We start from the raw sequence: 21386 nt of genomic DNA, 5'->3' as shown, positions 1-21386 counted from the left end.
GTTTGTTTTGAGCTGGACACTGTACGCGCTGATCGGAGGCGGTGATTTCAGATAGGCAGCCGCAAATAATTCATTTTCACACAAACAGTTCAAAAACATCTGAATTTAGCTCTTGGTGTGTTCTAATTGGTTGATTGTGTGATATTGCTGTAATAATTTATTTTTAAAAGCTTTAAAACAGGAATAAATTCGTTTTTTCTGAGCTTTTTACTCCAGACGCTCTTGATCACAGCGGTGATTCATCTCTCCTATTTCTCACGTATCTCTGGCCAGAAATTATTTATCCATGAGCCCTGAACCGGTAATAATCAGATATGTTGGTTTAGCTTGTCAGTGTGAATTAAATCTAAGTATTTATTTGTATTTTTAACCGATTTAAAAGTGAAAGTAAAAGTCCGGGAATTGAACCTGTAGGGGCGCTATTTCTCTCAGACAATGGAAGTCTGAAGCACATATACTCAAACAGAGGGACAGAGTGAGATGAGATGTCTGACAGTTTTTTAATTTTCTGTTATCCATACAGTGTTGTAAAGTCGTGAAACTATCCATATTTACTCAGAATGACTTTTTTTCTGTACGAAAAAAGGTTTTGAAGTGTTTGGAATTTAAAAATGCAGGAAAATTAATAATTCCATTTTTACTGTCATTTAAAAAAATCACCACGACAAAACCGTTTAAGCTATCCAAAATCCATTGGCAATTTAAGTTGTTTAAAATATTTTGGCATCATGTAGACAAAGTTTGGTGTGTATAGTGTTACTCTCCTCTGAGCAGTATGCATTAATTCACAGCTAAATGTAAAAAAAAAATCCACATTCAAATCAAAATAGCTGACTTCCTGTTGATCGTAGCTGATGACTGTGAATTAGAAAGTTGTCCGTCTTGATAAGAAAAATTTTTGTACCGAGTTTGGTGTCTGTAGCTAAAACTAACCCCGCCACTTTTGACAAAAGGTGGCGCTATAGAGTGCCTCTTCCACGCCCTCTTATGAACTTTTGCCAGTGTCTAGTTATCATAAATACTGATATGTGTTCTGAGTTTGATGAAATTCTAAGCATGTTATATGCCTCAAAATCACCTGAGAAGTATTCCAGTTTAACATGTTGCCACGGCAACAATATTTTTAGATATCAATATCCCCCCAGCAGATTTATATCGGCTGTGTTTTAACATTATTCTGATGAAGTTTGAAGCAAATCGAGTAAAAATAAGATGCTGAATTCAAATCATTTTGAAAATGACACACTTCCTGCTGCCAGTTGGTGGCGCTATAACTTTGACTCCTAATAGTCACATATATGCGATCGACATCATACAACGAATAATCTGATGCAGTTTGATTAAAATCAGGAAATGTATGTGGATGGTATTAGACACTTCCTGTTTCTCATTTCTCGCCATAATTTCAACACCTCGCCACGAGCAAACCGTTCGAGATATCAAAAATCCCCTGGCAATTTTTCATCCCCAATGTCTTGAGATCATGTTGACCGAATTTGTTGGCAATCGGCAAAAAAACCTATGACAAGTATTTCAAATTCCAGAGCATGCGCTTTTTACATAACTCTAAATAGCTGACTTCCTGTTGGGCGGAGCCGAATGACATGCAGTACGAAAGTTGTTCAGCACGATGAGATCTATATGTGTACTGAGTTTCATATTAATACGAGCAAGTATGTGTGAGCTATACATCAACATTTATGACTGTGTTCCAGGGGGCGCCATAGAGCCCCTGTGCCACGCCCGGGTCCCAGCCTCTGCAGGCTCCTAAAGGCCACAGATTCCAAAGTGTGCACAAATTTTCAAGAGTTTTTGAGTATGTTAAGGACCCCAAAAGCCCCCACAACTTTGACGAAAAATATGAATACTAAACCCTAAATATCCAACTTCCTGTTGGGCGGAGCCTATGACATGCAGTACAAAAGTTGTTTGGTTTGATGAGATCTACATGTGTACCGAGTTTCGTGTGTCTACGTGCAAGTATGTATGATATATGGCCCTCAGTATTCCAGGGGGCGCTGTAGAGCCCCTGTGCCACGCCCGTGTATCAGTCTCTGCCCGGCCCTAATGGCCGCAGGTTCCAATGTGTGTGCCAATTTTCAAGACTTTTTAAGCATGTTAAGGGCCCCAAAAGCCCCCGAAACCTTGAAGAAAAATAATAATAATAACAAAATATAGCTGCAAGCAGCGATAGCGGGCTCAAGCCACCAATGCCATCACCACCCCGGTGGCATCAGGTAAACTGTGCCCAGCGGGCACATGCATTCACAATATCCCTCTGGCAGTGAGGTTTTAAAGGATAGAGGGGAGCGTAGAGGGGAGCGTGCATTTGCAGTGGCTGGGCCACGACTCTGGAATACCCTGCCTTTAGAGATCAGACTGGGCCCTTCCTTGTCTATTTTTAAATCTTTGCTAAAAACTTTTTTATTTTCCTTAGTGTACTGACTACTGTGTTATGCTACATTTTGAAATGGGTGGTTTTAAATTTTTTGTCTGGTCTATTTTTATGTATGTGTAATATTCTTGCTCTTATGTTAAAGCACTTTGGTCAGCCAGGAGGCTGTTGTAAATGCGCTATACAAATAAATTGAACTTGAACTAGAACTTGAACTTGATATGGCAGTTAAAGGGTTAATCCGAATCATCTAGACTTTAAAATCACATTCACAGAACAATATATATATATATATATATATATATATATATATAAAACTTTAGTAACACTTTACAATAAGATTTCATTTATAAACATTATGTTAACATGAACAATATTTATATAGCATTCATTCATGTCAGTTAATATTCCAAACTTAAACATTAAAACATTGTTTTATTGTGATTTTTTTCCAAGCACATTTTACCAATTCCAAACCATATCAATCTTAATAACTACCATTATTTTTTATTTAATCATTTATGAGTGCTATACAATAGTCCAGGAAAGCTGGAAGAGAAAAACAGGTCAAGAAGAACTGACAAAAGAATTGCAAAAGAATTAGGAATTTTTAGTCAATTCTGCAAGACAGACTTTCAGGAAAGGAGGTGGAATAAAAATGAGCTCCTAAATCTTAATCCCAGATTCTGGAAGATATATTCCTCAAACCATCGGACAAGAGAAGGTGGTGCTGGTCCTTCACGAGTCACTCTAATCCGTTCATTAAGCCTATATATAAAGTCTTAATATATAGTATTTCACAATACTTCATGGTATTCTAATTAAATAATTTTTTGGAATCTTAGATCTCTCAGAACCTGACACATTGTAATTCTGAGACTCCAGGAAAGTGGCAGTTCTGTAAAATGTTGGCGCTGGAGACTAAATGCTCACTGATAGTTTCACACCTAATTCACTTAAAACACACACAAACACACACACACAGTGACAGAGGGACAGAGTGACATCAGATGTATGTTTTTTAATTTTCTGTCATCCATATAATGTTGTATAGTCATGAAACTATGCATATTTCCTCAGAATGACTTGTCTTCTATGTGTACATTTTTTTGAAGTGTTTAGAAGCTGCACTTTTTTTTACTGGTTCCTTTTTTACTATTATTTCAAAAAATCACCACGACAAAACCATTCAAGCTATCCAAAATTCATTCACACCTGTTCTGTAAGATAAATTCTTTAAACAGTGGTAAAAGAGGATGTGGTGCTGAACCTTCAAGAGTCACTTAAAACGTATCTGTCCATAAAGCCTATTAAGAATTATTCTTAATATACAGTTCACAATACTTCAGCTTGTTATTCTAATTAAGTGAGGGTCATTTTATCAGTAAAATTCCTAAAATACATATTATTTTATTTGAAAGATTTCTATAAATTATTTAAATCATACTCGTTTCTCCAATAATTATTTAAAAGTAATCCTATAGCTCCCTCTGGTGGCCATTATAGGTACTAAGAATTGCAAGCTTGATTTATAAGTTATGATAGTTTTAATTTTATGCTGGCTCTTGAAAATGATAAAGCTATGAAACTTACTGTGCTTCCTTCAAATGAGGACTTCTACTTATATAAAAAATTATGAAGAGTTAGAATGAAAAATTTTAAAGATATAGTACATAACTATTGTATTTTTTATGTTACTTTAATAAATATCTATGGCAACACCATTTAAGCTATCCTAAACCCATTCACAATTTAACATCTCAGTATATTGGCATCATGTTGAAAAAGGAGTATGGAGTAGTATGAGGAGGAGTATGAATTCATTTACAGGCTGATTTTATCATAAATCCACAATAAAATTTCTGAGTTCTGTATCAATCTGTGTTGTTGTTTGTTTATTTTTATCTTTTATTTTTCATAGGAAGATAACTGACCCTTTACTCTCCTTTTTAATAAATGTGCTTATAAACCAAGGACAAGCTATTTATAGCTGTATTTATAAACTGCTTACTACTGACTATTAATATTGGGACAAGGCTTTATAAAGCATGAACTGACTATTTACTAATGAGTGCAGTTATTATAAAGTGTTATCAATGCATTTGCTAATGTTAACAAATTAGATATTTTAGATATATTTTACAGTGTTATAAAACCCCTTAAATGATTTGTAAGTGTTTTGTAATGATTTTATTGACCTACAAGCATTTGTGAAAGTTCTGCTTGCATTACAGCTTAGTATTGATCTGTGAGCTGAACAGATTTACTGTTACATCCATGAGATTATGTAAATTAAAATAAATATAATGTCACAGGATGTCATAGGTCAGTATCAAATGAGTTTGAAATTATTATTTGCAGCACAAATAAGGTTTTTTTAGGATTTTTAAAAATCCCTAAAACTGTCAGAAAAAGGTTAAGGCCTAAGCTATTTCTATGTGAGTGGCTAATTTTATTTTTGTTTTTATAATTGTAATACACAAACTATGAAATTATACAAAATGTATAAAAAGATAAATAAATAAATACGCACACATTAAAAAAGCAGCCAAGTCGAATGAGTTTCCTTTTTTATATAGATTAAAATTGAAGACAGAAGCAAGTGGTAAATGTGGTCACTTTAATATTCAAATCCAGTAGATCCAGTTTATGTTCACGTGGCTGTTTTCGTTTATAGTCGCCAAGCTATTATGTGTTTTGAAATAATCTTGTCCGTTATGTGTTCGTTCGTACGACGAAAGACAGAATCCTGCAGCTCGAGAGATATGTTATTCTGCCAGTCGCGCTTTCAAATAGTCTTGCACACTTAAACAGGTCACAAACACCTGCATTTAGCTCTTGTTGTGTTACAATGGGTTTATTGTGTGCATTTGTGGTAATATTTTATTTAAAAAAGCTCTTAAACAAGAATAAATTCGTTTGTTTTGAGCTGGACACTGTACGCGCTGATCGGAGGCGTGATTTAAGATAGGCAGCTGCAAATATTTCATTTTCACACAAACAGTTCAAAAACATCTTAATTTAGCTCTTGGTGTGTTCTAATTGGTTGATTGTGTGATATCGCTGTAATAATTTATTTTTAAAAGCTTTAAAACAGGAATAAATTCGTTTTCTCTGAGCTCTTTACTCCAGACGCTCGTGATCACAGCGGTGATTCATCTCTCCTATTTCTCACGTATCTCTGGCCAGAAATAATTTATCCATGAGCCCTGAACCGGTAATAATCAGATATGTTGGTTTAGCTTGTCAGTGTGAATTAAATCTAAGTATTTGTTTGTATTTTTAACCGATTTAAAAGTGAAAGTAAAAGTCCGGGAATTGAACCTGTAGGGGCGCTATTTCTCTCAGACAATGGAAGTCTAAGCACATATACTCAAACAGAGGGACAGAGTGAGATGAGATGTCTGACAGTTTTTTAATTTTCTGTTATCCATACAGTGTTGTAAAGTCGTGAAACTATGCATATTTCCTCAGAATGACTTTTTCATCTGTATGAAAAAATTCTTTGACGTGTTTGGAAGCTGCAATTTAAAAATACAATAATGATTCCCTTTGTAAGGTCATTTAAAAAAATCACCACGGCAAAACCATTCAAGCTATCCAAAATCCATTCACAATTTAAGTTCCTATCAGAAATACTGATGTGTGTTCAGAGTTTTGTGAAATTCTAAGTATGTTATTTGCCTCAAAATCACCTGAGAAGTATTCCAGTTTGACATGTTGCCACGCCAACAATTTTTTAGATATCAATATCCCCCTTGCAGATTTATATCGGCTGTGTTTTAACATTATTCTGATGAAGTTTGAAGCAAATCGAGTAATAATAAGATGCTGAATTCAAATCATTTTGAAAATGACACACTTCCTTCTGCCAGTTGGTGGCGCTATAACTTTGACTCCTAATAGTCACATATATGCGATCGACATCATACAACGAATAATCTGATGAAGTTTGATTAAAATCAGGAAATGTATGTGGACGGTATTAGACACTTCCTGTTTCTCATTTCTCGACATAATTTCAACGCCTCGCCACGAGCAAACCGTTCGAGATATCAAAAATCCCCTGGCAATTTTTCATCCCCAGTGTCTTGAGATCATGTTGACCAAGTTTGGCGGCAATCGAGAAAAAAACCTATGACAAGTATTTCAAATTCCAGAGCATGCGCTTTTTACATAACTCTAAATAGCTGACTTCCTGATGGGCGGAGCCTATGACATGCAATACGAAAGTTGTTCGGCACGATGAGATCTATATGTGTACTGAGTTTCATATGAAAATGTGCAAGTATGTGTGAGCTATACATCAACATTTCTGACTGTGTTCCAGGGGGCGCCGTAGAGCCCCTGTGCCACGCCCGGGTCCCAGCCTCTGCAGGCTCCTAAAGGCCACAGATTCCAAAGTGTGCGCAAATTTTCAAGAGTTTTTGAGTATGTTAAGGACCCCAAAAGCCCCCACAACTTTGACGAAAAATTTGAATACTAAACCCTAAATAGCCAACTTCCTGTTGGGCGGAGCCTATGATATGCAATACAAAAGTTGTTTGGATTGATGAGATTTATATGTGTACCGAGTTTCATACGTCTACGAGCAAGAATGTATGATATATGGCCCTCCATATTCCAGGGGGCGCTGTAGAGCCCCTGTGCCACGCCCGTGTATCAGTCTCTGCCCGGCCCTAATGGCCGCAGGTTCCAATCTGTGTGCCAATTTTCAAGACTTTTTAAGCACGTTAAGGGCCCCAAAAGCCCCCGAGACGTTGGAAAATAATAATAATAATAATAATAATAATAATAATAATAATAATAAAAAATAATCCTAAGGAAAACAATAGGCCTCTCGCCCTTTGGGCTTGAGCCCTAATAATCCTAAGGAAAACAATAGGGCTCTCGCCCTCCAGGCTTGAGCCCTAATAAAGAAACAATCTTGGACGGGGTGTAAAATTGGCACAATTTATTAGTGTCATGAAAAGATGATTTTCTCAACACATTTGAGCAGAAATAAATGGCAACAAGTAGATAAATCAGAAACATGATCTCAGTCTCATCCCAGCGGATTCATGACAACGCTTTGGCAAATATCTTTGAATGATTTCAATAAACAGCATGTATGGGTGTGCATATCATCATCTGTATAAAACCAGCAGGATCCTCCGTTTCTAAAATACATTCACTACCTGAGAGAATCATCCCAAATATTTACATCAGCACATAATTCATATCTATATTCACATTCATATGTCAGCATGGGGTCCTGTGAGCTTCAGAGTGATTCAGTGTTTCATCTTTCAAGCTCTCGACTGAAACATTCATTCAACAAATGAACTGGAATGAACAGATATACACATAATATTTATCCAATAACCCATTTACTCCAAATATATATATATATGTAAACCCTGATACCATGATTAGCATTATTAGAGTAGACTGTAAAGACATCAGTATGGTGTGCATGCAGTGAATGAAGTGGAGTCTGTGTACAGTAACAGGAAGAGATGACTGAACGTAACAGAGGTCAGAGGTCAGAGCTGTTATGTGTGACCTGAGCACTCACAGATTCTGACCCAGATCTGAGCTTTCTGTAGAAATACACATTCTACAGAGAGCTGAATATTCATGATAATATTGACCTTTAGACGCAGCATCAGTCTGAGCATTAAAACAGAAACACCACAGACTGTGTGACTGCATGTGTGTGTGTGAGAGAGAGAGAGACTGTGTGTGTGTGTGTGTGTGTGAGAGAGAGAGACTGTGTGTGTGTGTGTGTGTGTGACTGTGTGTGTGTGTGTGTGTGAGTGTGTGTGTGTGTGTGTGTGTGAGCTCTGAAGACAAGCAGACGCTCGTGTGTGTGTGTGTGTGTGTGTGTGTGAGCTCTGAAGACAAGCAGACGCTCCGGCTCTGTGTATGATCAATCTCTAACAGCATCCATGTAAACACAGTTCAGTGTAGTGTAACTAAAGAGAAGCAGAAGACAGCATCTACTCCTGATCACTAATGTGCTCCCTGACCAGGGCTTATTACATGACTTTATAGTGTAACAGCGGCCACTCGGGTCAGACTGTGTGTGTGTGTGTGAGTGTGTGTGTGTGTGTGTGACTGTGTGTGTGTGTGTGTGTGTGAGTGTGTGTGTGTGTGTGTGTGAGAGGTTTAACTCCCGCTGTACAGATCCACGTTACTGGAGCTCAAGCCTCGAGTGTCTCGGAGCCGGCCGGACAGATTCTGAACAGAGAGGAACATTCTCAGCATCAAACATTAACCCTTCACATGAAAAAAGGTCATTGTAAGAATTCCCTTTTTGATTTTTGATTCTGTGGCAGAAACAAGCTTCCATGAATGAATAGATGTGATTTTAGGAGAAAAGCGTGGGTTGTGTGTGTTACAGTGATTTTACCACAGTAAGAGCAAAACATTTCTAAAATACAGTTATATGAATATGATCAGAAAGAGATCAGTGTTGAGAGTAAAGCTGAGTGCATTAATGATGATGATGTAGAGAGAACAGAAGCAGTTGTTGATCTGACAGTGTCAGTATAGTTACCTGGAAGGACTCGTCTCCCGTCTTGTTCAGGAAGTTGAGTGAAGCGGCACGTTTCATTCTGAAGAGAAGAACACATGAGGAAACAACAACACATGAAACAGCAGAAGAGTGTGTGTCTGTGTGTGTGTGTGTGTGTGTGTTCATACTTGTGTGTGTGTGTGTGTGTGTTCATACTTGAGTGTGTGTGTGTGTGTGTGTGTGTGTTCATACTTGTGTGTGTGTGTGTGTTCATACTTGAGTGTGTGTGTGTGTGTGTGTGTGTTCATACTTGAGTGTGTTTGTGTGTGTGTGTGTGTGTGTGTGTCTGTGTGTGTGTGTGTGTGAGTGAGTGAGTGAGTGAGTGTGTGTGTGTGTGTGTGTGTGTGTTCATACTTGAGTGTGTTTGTGTGTGGGTGTGTGTGTGTGTGTCTGTGTGTGTGTGTGTGTGAGTGAGTGAGTGAGTGAGTGTGTGTGTGTGTGTGTGTGTGTGTGTGTGTGTGTGTAGTATAAGTGTGTGTTGTGCATTATATTAAGTGTGTGTGTGTGTGTGTGTGTGTGTGCTCATACTTGAGTGTGTCTGGAGGAGCGTTTCCCTGGAGTTTCTTCACCAGCATCTCACTGCTCCTGCGCAGAACATCTCTGAGACGACCGATAGAACCACTGCGCTGCAGAACACCACTGCCATCCTGCACACACATACACACACACACACACTTAATATAACGCACAACACACACTTATACTAACACACACACTTAATATTAACGCACAACACACACTTATACTACACACACACACACACACACTTATACTACATACACACACTTAATATAACACACAACACACACACACACACACACACTTATATTATACACACACACACACACATGCTCATATTATATATACACACACACACACTCACTCACTCACTCCAACTCACACACATTCACTCACTCACATACACATACACACACACACACACACACACACACAGGGGCGGATCTACCACCCCAGTTGGAAGCAACGAATTAAAGGTTATGGCCAATTTGAAAATTTATGAGCGTGAATCTTTCATGATTTGTGATCCCGCTCCGAACTCCCGAACTGACTCAAATGATTCGCGATCCCGCTACGAACTCCCGAACTGATTCAAATGATTCGTGATCCCCAAACTGACTCAAATGATTCGCGATCCCGCTCCGAACTCCAGAACTGACTCAAATGATTCGCGAACCCGCTATGAACTCCCGAACCGACTCAAATGATTCGCGATCCCGCTACGAATTCCCGAACTGATTCAAATGATTCGTGATCCCCAAACTGACTCAAATGATTCGCGAACCCGCTCCGAACTCTTGAATTGATTCAAATCATTGGCGATCCCCAAACTGACTCAAATGATTCGCGATCCCGCTACGAACTGCCGAACTGTTTCAAATGAGTCGCGATCCCCAAACTGACTCAAATGATTCGCGAACCCGCTACGAACTCCCGAACTGACTCAAATGATTCGCGATCCCGCTACGAACTCCCGAACTGATTCAAATGATTCGTGATCCCCAAACTGACTCAAATGATTCGCGAACCCGCTACGAACTCCCGAACTGACTCAAATGATTCGCGAACCCGCTACGAACTCCCGAACTGATTCAAATGATTCGTGATCCCCAAACTGACTCAAATGATTCGCGATCCCGCTCCGAACTCCAGAACTGACTCAAATGATTCGCGAACCCGCTATGAACTCCCGAACCGACTCAAATGATTCGCGATCCCGCTACGAATTCCCGAACTGATTCAAATGATTCGTGATCCCCAAACTGACTCAAATGATTCGCGATCCCGCTACGAACTCCATCCCAGTTTGCTCCAAAAAAGAAAAAGTTGCTCCATTCTCCCATCCGTGCTCGCGACCGCTCGCACCTCATGTTTGCGGCTGAATGTTCACTGATGGATGAATCCAATCAAGCGAAGAGAAAAGAAAACTAAAAGTAAAAAAAAACATTGGACTTGGACAAGTCTCAATTTAGGGACCGTCTCTAAAGTTACATGCGATATTGGTATACAATTTTCTAACGTCAGTAGCATTTGAAGAGAATGACTTAATAATAACGACTGACTTAATGAAATGACTTAATGATTGGTTAATAATAACACTGTTACAATACATAATGTAAGCACATACAAAATAATTAATGTACATGTTATTACAAATGCCATGTGATTGCTGCTGTTACACGTACAGGACGATCAAATCCTTGTTTAGGATACTGACCAAACATTTCATTCAATTATTCACTTCATCTTTCATTTCTGGACACCTTTTTGCTATAGATGACACAGGCTTTATAATTTCTTCAACAAAAAACGTGCATATCACAACCCTTACAGAAATAAACCATGGTTTTATCATAGTAAAACTGCTTAGTTTCCTTTTGCATGATTTCTGAATCCTTGAGATTATAAAATAAATTAGAGTCATAATAAAGTTATAGCCACAGGTAAATGTCGAGAGCTACAATCGTGATTTGTAAATAATACAATTTATTCATTAAGTTTTTTTATTTGATTAAAGTTCTTTTTTCACCCCTATAGTAGGTGTTTATTTCATCGTCATATTTGAGGAAGGGGGCACAACAATACAATTCTGCTCAGGACACACATTCGGCCAGCAGCGGCCCTGAAGGTGTGCTCTACCACACACACACACACACACACACACACACACAAACTCACTCACTCACATACACATACACACACACACACACATTTATACAACATAAACACACACACACTCACTCGCACACACACACACACAAACACACACACACACACACACAAACACAGAGTCACAGACACACACACACTCACACTCACAGTGTTTATCATGTTCAGGATCATGTGATCACCATCACTGCTTTAAAGGAACAGTCCACCCAAAAATCAACCAGACAGTTTCAGATGATTTTCATTATACAGACAGAACTACAGAAACTGAAACATTCTTCAGAAGATCTTTAATGTTCCACAGAAGAAGGACAGTCATACCGGTCTGGAAGGAGTTAATATCATCATAATGATCATGTTTGGGTGAACAAACACTTTATAAAATCACCTTCTTCGTTAGAAAACATGAGTAAATGCAAAAAATATCCAGAAAAACGGACTACTCAGATATACATTATTAAACTTTTATTATTTATTAAATAACATTCCCAGCACGTGACCTCGATATAGAAACAGCTCATCATTATTAAACATACACTGATACAGAACGATGAGAAACTGCAGAAATAAACGGCACACTGCAGAGGAGTAATACTTTCATATATATTTACTGTAGATCTACTCGCTACACAAACGCTCGTTAAAACAAAGATAAACCATCAATAAATACGCAGCAATCCACGACACAGCATAAACACGACCGTTATTAAGAGAAACGTTTGTTCATCTTGTTCTGCTTCATCATCCTCATCATCATCACGTGTGTGTGTCTGGAATGAATCAAACGATCAAGGTTTGTGTAAATGGGTAATAACTGACCCACGGCACACATACACTATAGTGAACAGCACACTCGGTGATGTAGTACAGTCACATCAGCTGCTGCAACACATCTTTAAGGCTTTTATGAAGCGTGATCTGTGTTTTAGTTCTAGCTGCAGCTGTCGCCTCTGGCTTGCTTAGTTTGGGACAGATTGCATAACAAATATCTGAAACGTTCTGTCTCTCTGAATACTGACGCTGAATACTGTTCCCTTTGATAGTGAAATATAAACAGGAGCATCTGTCTCACCACTGCTGCTAAATGCACAAGATCAAAGAGCACTTCTCATTAGTGTAATTAGCTGATACATATGCAAGTCTGTTTATGCCACCAGATAAAAAAAAATAATTGCAAATTTTTATCTCACCATTTACACATTTTTTCTTGCAATTATGAATTATTTAGCTATTCTGAGTTTTTCACATTTCTAAGTTTGTTCGCAGTTTTGAGTGCATACATCTCAATTCTAAATTTAGCAATTTTCAGTTTGTTCGCAATTAGAATTTGTCTAACAATTCTGAGCTTATTTTGTAATTCGAAGTTTGTTCGCAATTATGAGTTAATATTTTAGAATTTAGAGTTTGTTTTGCAATTCTGAGATTAGAATTGTGAGATAAAAAGTGAGATAAAAAGTTGTAATAACCTTTTTAATTTATTTGTGTGGCAGAATGAAGCTTCCATAGGTTTTCGATATATAATTCACAGAACTGGAGTATATCCACTGCTAACTGATGCATCAAACCCACTGCAAGCATTAATGTGAACACTGTAAACGTAACTTTGACACTGGAGAACAAGAGATAAACACATCGCCTGAAGATAAAGCGTCTGTGACATTCGTCTTGTTTTGTTCGCGACATGAAATCATCATTTATTAAATACAACAAAAACCTAAAAAGTATCAAGAGCAAGAAACACTAAGGATTGTTCACCAGCAGAAGCTGCTCATACCCACAGACGGCAAAAAGAGCAAAACCATCAAATCCGCAGAATTAAGAGTTCAGTCTGGAAGTTCACACATCATCAGCGAGGCCACAATGAAACGACGGAAGATGAAAGTGTCGACATCGATTATCAACACATCGGAGATAAGAGAGAGAGAGAAGCAGGTGAAGAGCCCAAAGACAACATCACGTCAACCGAAGAAAGAACAGAAGAACAGGATTGAGGAGAGATGCGTCCCTCTGCTGCCCAGGATCAACGTCCAGAGGAAACTAACAAACACTGCCCTTCCTGTGTGAGGAGGAAGAAGATGAAGCAAACTCTGGATGGCTTTATGCCTGATGAAGAGAGAGAGACAGAGAAAGAGAGAGAGAGAGAGAGAGCACCATTAAGAGCAAAATCAAACACACGAGTGGCCTGTCTGTCTGTCTGTCTGTCTGTCTGTCTCAGTCTCTCTGTCTGTCTCAGTCTGTCTCAGTCTCTCTGTCTGTCTCAGTCTCTCTGTCTGTCTCAGTCTCTCTGTCTGTCTCAGTCTGTCTCAGTCTCTCTGTCTGTCTCAGTCTCTCTGTCTGTCTCAGTCTCTCTGTCTGTCTCAGTCTCTCTGTCTGTCTGTCTGTCTCAGTCTGTCTCAGTCTCTCTGTCTGTCTGTCTGTCTGTCTGTCTGTCTGTCTCAGTCTCTCTGTCTGTCTCAGTCTCTCTGTCTGTCTGTCTGTCTGTCTGTCTCAGTCTCTCTGTCTGTCTCAGTCTGTCTCAGTCTCTCTGTCTGTCTCAGTCTCTCTGTCTGTCTCAGTCTCTCTGTCTGTCTCAGTCTCTCTGTCTGTCTGTCTGTCTCAGTCTGTCTCAGTCTCTCTGTCTGTCTGTCTGTCTGTCTGTCTGTCTGTCTCAGTCTCTCTGTCTGTCTCAGTCTCTCTGTCTGTCTGTCTGTCAGTCTGTCTCAGTCTCTCTGTCTGTCTCAATCTCTCTGTCTGTCTCAGTCTCTCTGTCTGTCTCAATCTCTCTGTCTGTCTCAGTCTCTCTGTCTGTCTCAATCTCTCTGTCTGTCTGTCTGTCTCAGTCTGTCTCAGTCTCTCTGTCTGTCTCAGTCTCTCTGTCTGTCTCAATCTCTCTGTCTGTCTCAGTCTCTCTGTCTGTCTCAATCTCTCTGTCTGTCCCAGTCTCTCTGTCTGTCTGTCTGTCTCTGTCCGTCTCTGTCTGTCTGTCTGTCTGTCCGTCTCTGTCTGTCTGTCTGTCTGTCTCAATCTCTCTGTCTGTCTCAGTCTCTCTGTCTGTCTGTCTGTCTGTCTCAGTCTGTCTCAGTCTCTCTGTCTGTCTCTGTCCGTCTCTGTCTGTCTGTCTGTCTCTGTCCATCTGTCTGTCTCAGTCTGTCTGTCTGTCTCTGTCCGTCTCTATCCGTCTCTCTGTCTTTCTCAGTCTGTCTGTCCTTCTGTCTGTCTCTGTCCGTCTCTATCCGTCTCTCTGTCTTTCTCAGTCTGTCTGTCCTTCTGTCTGTCTCAGTCTGTCTCTGCCTCTCTGTCTGTCTCTCTGTCTGACTGTCTGTCTTTCTGTCACATAGAAAACAGCTGTTTTACACTGGAATAATACGTCACTGTTTTTACTGTATTTTGGATCAAGTAAATGCAGCCCTGGTGAGCAGAAGAGATCTGTATGTGCTTGTATTTATACACATCTGCATGAGGTTCATTAGACTGGATGTTGAGTTCCTCTCTCTCTCTCTCTCTGATCTAATAGGTGCCGCTCATCGAGTGAAGGGAGGAGTACAATCCACTGAATCAGGAAAAACTGATCACAGCTGCGTTTCCCAAGAGCATCATAAACTGAATGTAGAGGCCTTCAGTTACTTCATCTACTCAGACTCGCAACGCTGTGGGAAAGGCTGCTGATTGGCTGATTGGTTGTCATGGCAACAGTTGCAGTGCCGTGGCTGGTTAGTGATGCTGAGGCACCGACTCATGCAGGTGCTATGATCACATGCACATACACACACACACACACACACACACACACACACACACACACACACACACACACACACACACACACACACACACTTCCTGTTTCCCTCCTGCATTTACACTGCAGTCCTACAGAGTGTGTGTGTCAGACACTGAACAATGGATCAGTCCACCTCAAGTGCTCCAGCAGTGTTTCATCTGGCATCTGGTTCAGAGGACAGTGTAAAATGAACAGATGCAATGTAAGCATTACAAATTGACCACTAGATGGCCTCAGTGAACCTGCCAGAGTGACCTGAACACACTACACAACTCCAGTAACAACACAAGTCTTGGGGATTTCTAATATCAATACACAAGGATAATTGCTCAAAATAAAAACAGAATAAAAAAAAGAAAACAATTCAAGCTACTAAGTCTGTTATCTTAGACCCTCTTGAGATGGACTGAGATTCCACTGAAACAGAAACTCTAATGACATCTGATGTGAGTCTTACATGCACTGCCTGACAAATCACAGAAACACACAAAATCACACACACACACATAAATACACAATGCAAAAATGACTGCTTAGTGAGCTTTAGCTGTTAGTTGTGGTGTTTTTTTGTGCTTATTTTCCAGGTGAAATATATAAAGATCCTGAAAACAGGAGAAGCAGCGCTGCTTGTGGCATTCAAACTGCTTTTGTGTGTTTTTGACAGATTCTTTCACATGTTCTGACTTGTATCAAACACACAGTGACTGAAAGCTAGTCCATACAAGTCAGTGTTGGTTTTTGGGTGAACTGTTCCTTCCAGACTCTTTGTAAAGCATGAGATCTGATGATGATGATGATGATTATTTCCATTGCAGGCAGTGAGAGCTGCAGCAGTGCGGGTGTTAATGATCACACACATGAATGACATGCTGGGGCTTCACAAGCAGGATATGACATCACACTGAACATCCTGAACACAGAACACTCTTACAACTGGACCAGCGGGCTTCAGACTCCGCTATAGCTGCTATTAATGCTTTTATTTTCACATGTTCTGTTTTCAATTTAATTTTAGTTCATGTTTTAGTAATTTAGCTGGGGCTTTGTCTTTGTTGTTGTTGTTTTTAATACACTGTATGTCTGTGTGTTCAGAGATGCTCACACACACGTTCACACACACATAAGCAGCATGTTAAATCATGCCAGGACACACAATCAGCTCATGAAGACCGAGAACAAATCAGCCACTCAAAACCTGCCAGTCTGTTTGTTTCACTAAACAGAAGCGGCTCATGAGAGTCATGTCTGTATGAAGGGGACTGTGCTGCTTCTCTGAGGGCAGGTGTTGAGGGCTGCTGGTCAGCGGTCAGTGTTTCTGTGCTGTGTGGATGTGTACTCACCCCGCTCCACTCTATGGCCATACTCACTTCATCACCGGCCTCAGAGCCGCTCTCGTACTTCACAGTGGACACACGGTCTCTGCTGCGCTGGCCGTCCTCCTTCAGGAGCTCCACCACACGTGTCTGATGGACCGGATCCACACCCTGACCACAGCACACATCACATCAGACTCACACTCACTGGGACTACATCAACATGCAGTACTGCTGACCAACCAACACTGAAACGAGCTTCAAAAACCCAAACTCTTTATATACAGAATATCTAAGAGCTTCTCTCTTAAAAGGACAAAGTTTAATTTACCTGCCCAACCTGGCAACCATTCGCACACACTCTCTCTCTCAGGAAAAGCTTTGATGATCCGAAAACATCGGCAACATAAAAGCTGCGATTATAAATCTCTATTGAGATCTTCTGATCAAATGAAGGTTTGAGTTCCTTCACACCAATATTTAAGCTGTTCGCTGTAACTAATAAATCCTCACGTGATCTAAACTGTATTGTTTGCAACTGAGGCTGAATAAACACACAGAAGCAACTCTGGAATATTTTGAATCTTAGATTGTAGACATTGAGAGAAGCTTTTGAGTTTCACCTGCTTTTAAAATGTAGAGGGTGTGTGTTTATGTTTCGGATAATGACCCTGGAGCACAGTCATCAAGACTCATCCATCCTTCAGATGAGACGTTAAACCGAGGTCCTGACTCTCTGTGGTCATTAAAAATCTCAGGATTTCTTTCGAAAAGAGTAGAGGTGTGACCTCGGCATCCTGGCTCAATTCGCCCATTGGCCTCCGACTATCATGGCCTCCTAACAATCCCCATATCTGCTGATTGTCTTCATCACTCTGTCTCCTCTCCACCAGTAAGCTGGTGTGTGGTGGGCGTTCTGGCGCAATATGGCTGCCGTCGCATCATCCAGGTGGACGCTTCACACTGGTGGTGGATGAGGAGATACCAACTGACTATGTAATGCACTTTGAGTGCCTAGAGAAGCGCTATATAAATGTAAGGAATTATAATAATCAGTATCACAGGTATATTTGTAGCAATAGCCAACAATACATTGTATGGGTCAAAATTATCCATATTTCTTTTATGCAAAAATCAAGTGAGTGGAGTTCTAGAGTGAGCGGAGGTCTAGAGTGAGCGGAGGTCTAGAGTGACCGGAGGACTAGAGTGACCGGAGGTCTAGAGTGAGCGGAGGACTAGAGTGACCGGAGGACTAGAGTTACCGGAGGTCTAGAGTGAGCGGAGGTCTAGAGTGACCGGAGGACTAGAGTGAGCGGAGGACTAGAGTGACCGGAGGACTAGAGTTACCGGAGGTCTAGAGTGAGCGGAGGTCTAGAGTGACCGGAGGACTAGAGTGACCGGAGGACTAGAGTGAGCGGAGGACTAGAGTGACCGGAGGACTAGAGTGACCGGAGGTCTAGAGTGAGCGGAGGTCTAGAGTGACCGGAGGACTAGAGTGAGCGGAGGACTAGAGTGAGCGGAGGTCTAGAGTGACCGGAGGTCTAGAGTGACCGGAGGACTAGAGTTACCGGAGGTCTAGAGTGAGCGGAGGTCTAGAGTGACCGGAGGACTAGAGTGAGCGGAGGACTAGAGTGAGCGGAGGACTAGAGTGAGCGGAGGTCTAGAGTGACCGGAGGACTAGAGTGAGCGGAGGACTAGAGTGAGCGGAGGTCTAGAGTGACCGGAGGACTAGAGTGAGCGGAGGACTAGAGTGAGCGGAGGACTAGAGTTACCGGAGGTCTAGAGTGAGCGGAGGTCTAGAGTGACCGGAGGACTAGAGTGACCGGAGGTCTAGAGTGAGCGGAGGACTAGAGTGACCGGAGGACTAGAGTTACCGGAGGTCTAGAGTGAGCGGAGGTCTAGAGTGACCGGAGGACTAGAGTGAGCGGAGGACTAGAGTGAGCGGAGGACTAGAGTGACCGGAGGACTAGAGTTACCGGAGGTCTAGAGTGAGCGGAGGTCTAGAGTGACCGGAGGACTAGAGTGACCGGAGGACTAGAGTGAGCGGAGGACTAGAGTGACCGGAGGACTAGAGTGACCGGAGGTCTAGAGTGAGCGGAGGTCTAGAGTGACCGGAGGACTAGAGTGAGCGGAGGACTAGAGTGAGCGGAGGTCTAGAGTGACCGGAGGTCTAGAGTGACCGGAGGACTAGAGTTACCGGAGGTCTAGAGTGAGCGGAGGTCTAGAGTGACCGGAGGACTAGAGTGAGCGGAGGACTAGAGTGAGCGGAGGACTAGAGTTACCGGAGGACTAGAGTGAGTGGAGGTCTAGAGTGAGCGGAGGTCTAGAGTGAGCGGAGGTCTAGAGTGAGCGGAGGTCTAGAGTGACCGGAGGACTAGAGTGAGCGGAGGACTAGAGTGAGCGGAGGTCTAGAGTGAGCGGAGGACTAGAGTGAGTGGAGGTCTAGAGTGAGCGGAGGTCTAGAGTGAGCGGAGGTCTAGAGTGAGCGGAGGTCTAGAGTGACCGAAGGACTAGAGTGAGCGGAGGTCTAGAGTGAGCGGAGGACTAGAGTGAGCGGAGGTCTAGAGTGAGCGGAGGTCTAGAGTGAGCGGAGGACTAGAGTGACCGGAGGACTAGAGTGACCGGAGGACTAGAGTGAGCGGAGGTCTAGAGTGAGCGGAGGACTAGAGTTACCGGAGGTCTAGAGTGATCGGAGGACTAGAGTGACCGGAGGACTAGAGTGACCGGAGGTCTAGAGTGAGCGGAGGTCTAGAGTGAGCGGAGGTCTACAGTGACCGGAGGACTAGAGTGACCGGAGGACTAGAGTGACCGGAGGACTAGAGTTACCGGAGGTCTAGAGTGAGCGGAGGTCTAGAGTGAGCGGAGGTCTACAGTGACCGGAGGACTAGAGTGAGCGGAGGACTAGAGTGAGCGGAGGACTAGAGTGAGCGGAGGTATAGAGTGAGCGGAGGTCTAGAGTGACCGGAGGACTAGAGTGAGCGGAGGCCTAGAGTTACCGGAGGTCTAGAGTGAGCGGAGGTCTAGAGTGAGCGGAGGTCTAGAGTGACCGGAGGACTAGAGTGAGCGGAGGTCTAGAGTGAGCGGAGGTCTAGAGTGACCGGAGGACTAGAGTGAGCGGAGGTCTAGAGTGACCGGAGGACTAGAGTGAGCGGAGGTCTAGAGTGACCGGAGGACTAGAGTGAGCGGAGGTCTAGAGTGACCGGAGGACTAGAGTGAGCGGAGGTCTAGAGTGATTGGAGGTCTAGAGTGAGCGATTCAGGTGATGTATACATCTCAAATTCAAAGAAGTTACCCTTATGACTGGTTTTGTGCTCCAGGGTCACATCTAATAAATCAGGACAGTAGATAAGCTCAAATAAAGCATGCAATGGAGTGGCAACACACAAGCATCATCACTAATAAACATCTTCAGAAAGACTCACAGAGCTCATCTGGATCCAGAGAGGAGCAAAAACAAAGAGATAAAAGAAAGAACATGAAACCACAGTCAATCATTCACACACACACACACACACACACACACACACACTCTCTCTCTCTCTCACACACACACACACACACACACACACACACACACACACACCTGTTTGCGTGATCTGACGGCGCACTCCTCCAGTGTCTCCGCTGCCTCCATCTTGCCCTGTCTGCGGTACAGAGCTCCCAGGTTCCTCAGCGTGGTGTTGACCGTCGGGCTGCACACACACATCAGCTCTTCAGACTGACTCATTCACTCTGTCTGGACAAGCTCACGGTTTTTACAGACGCATTGATGTGATTATTCTCTATCAATGTTTAGAAGAGTCAGCAGGAGACACCAGACCCTGATAAATCTTAGTCTGACCATGTAAATGACCGTATACTGACCTGAGAAAAATTACATTAACATCAGCACACCAGATTCACAAACACATCATCACTGATCAAATCTGCTTCCAAAAAAGGACTGATACCTTTTGTGATTCAGTCCTAATTCATTCAGACAGTGTGTGTCTGCTGTTTGCTGCCTAAAATGTGTGAGTGTGTGTGTGTGTTTGAATGTGTGTTACCTGTTGACTTTACAGGCTTTGTACCACCCTCCGTATTCACCGTACGGCGTGTTGTCCCTGTGTTTCCCCTGAACATCATCAGATACACACAGAGTGAGACACTAGATCAACACACACACACACACACACACACACTCTCTCTCACACACAAACACACACACACACACACAGAGTGAGAGAGAGTAGATCAACACACACACACACACACACACACACACACTCTCTCTCTCTCTCTCTCTCTCTCTCACACACACACACACACACACACACCTTGCTCATCTCCTCTCTCTCTTCCGCGTGCATCCAGATGGGCTTGTTTTCAGCTGGAAATAGACACACAGGTGACATCATTAATACCCATGATGCTCTCTGATCATTTAGACACTCATTAAATCAAGTCTGATCCATAACCACAAGATTCTAGAAGCACAATAATTGATAGTGAAATACAGAAGTGAATGTAATCATGTTTTCTCTCACCGTCCACAGATCCGAAGTCCTTCTCGTGAGCGCGGGTCAGAATCTCCTTGTACAGGACCTCGGCTTCTTTATATTTGCCTTGTTTGAGGAAGCAGGAGGCCTGAGGAGAGACGAGAGCGTTCACTGCTGATGAAGATCACTCAACAGG

The 21386-nt window shown here is 41.9% G+C and overlaps 1 protein-coding gene across 4 annotated transcripts in view; it reads right to left on the bottom strand.

Annotated features, from left to right (window-relative positions):
- Positions 1–7334: 7334 nt before the first annotated feature.
- The window catches only part of LOC127970157 (kinesin light chain 1), a 22653-nt gene continuing 8601 nt past the window's right edge, over positions 7335–21386 (bottom strand). The window contains exons 9-16 of one of the 4 annotated variants that reach the window (XM_052572446.1): positions 21239–21338; positions 21029–21081; positions 20759–20826; positions 20296–20404; positions 16740–16883; positions 9483–9601; positions 8937–8994; positions 7335–8617 (exon numbers count right to left, since the gene is read on the bottom strand). In XM_052572446.1, the coding sequence (XP_052428406.1) occupies positions 8546–8617; positions 8937–8994; positions 9483–9601; positions 16740–16883; positions 20296–20404; positions 20759–20826; positions 21029–21081; positions 21239–21338 (723 nt within the window). In that variant the 3' untranslated portion in view covers positions 7335–8545. Of the gene's footprint in view, positions 8618–8936; positions 8995–9482; positions 9602–12092; positions 13746–16739; positions 16884–20295; positions 20405–20758; positions 20827–21028; positions 21082–21238; positions 21339–21386 lie in introns of those variants that run through there. The other 3 variants (XM_052572447.1, XM_052572448.1, XM_052572449.1) reach the window with 3 other exon arrangements.

Source organism: Carassius gibelio, chromosome B13, assembly GCF_023724105.1.
Source record: "Carassius gibelio isolate Cgi1373 ecotype wild population from Czech Republic chromosome B13, carGib1.2-hapl.c, whole genome shotgun sequence".
NCBI lineage: Eukaryota > Metazoa > Chordata > Actinopteri > Cypriniformes > Cyprinidae > Carassius > Carassius gibelio.
The sequence above is the reverse complement of the archived record's forward strand: the minus strand, read 5'-3'. Positions and strand labels throughout refer to the sequence as shown.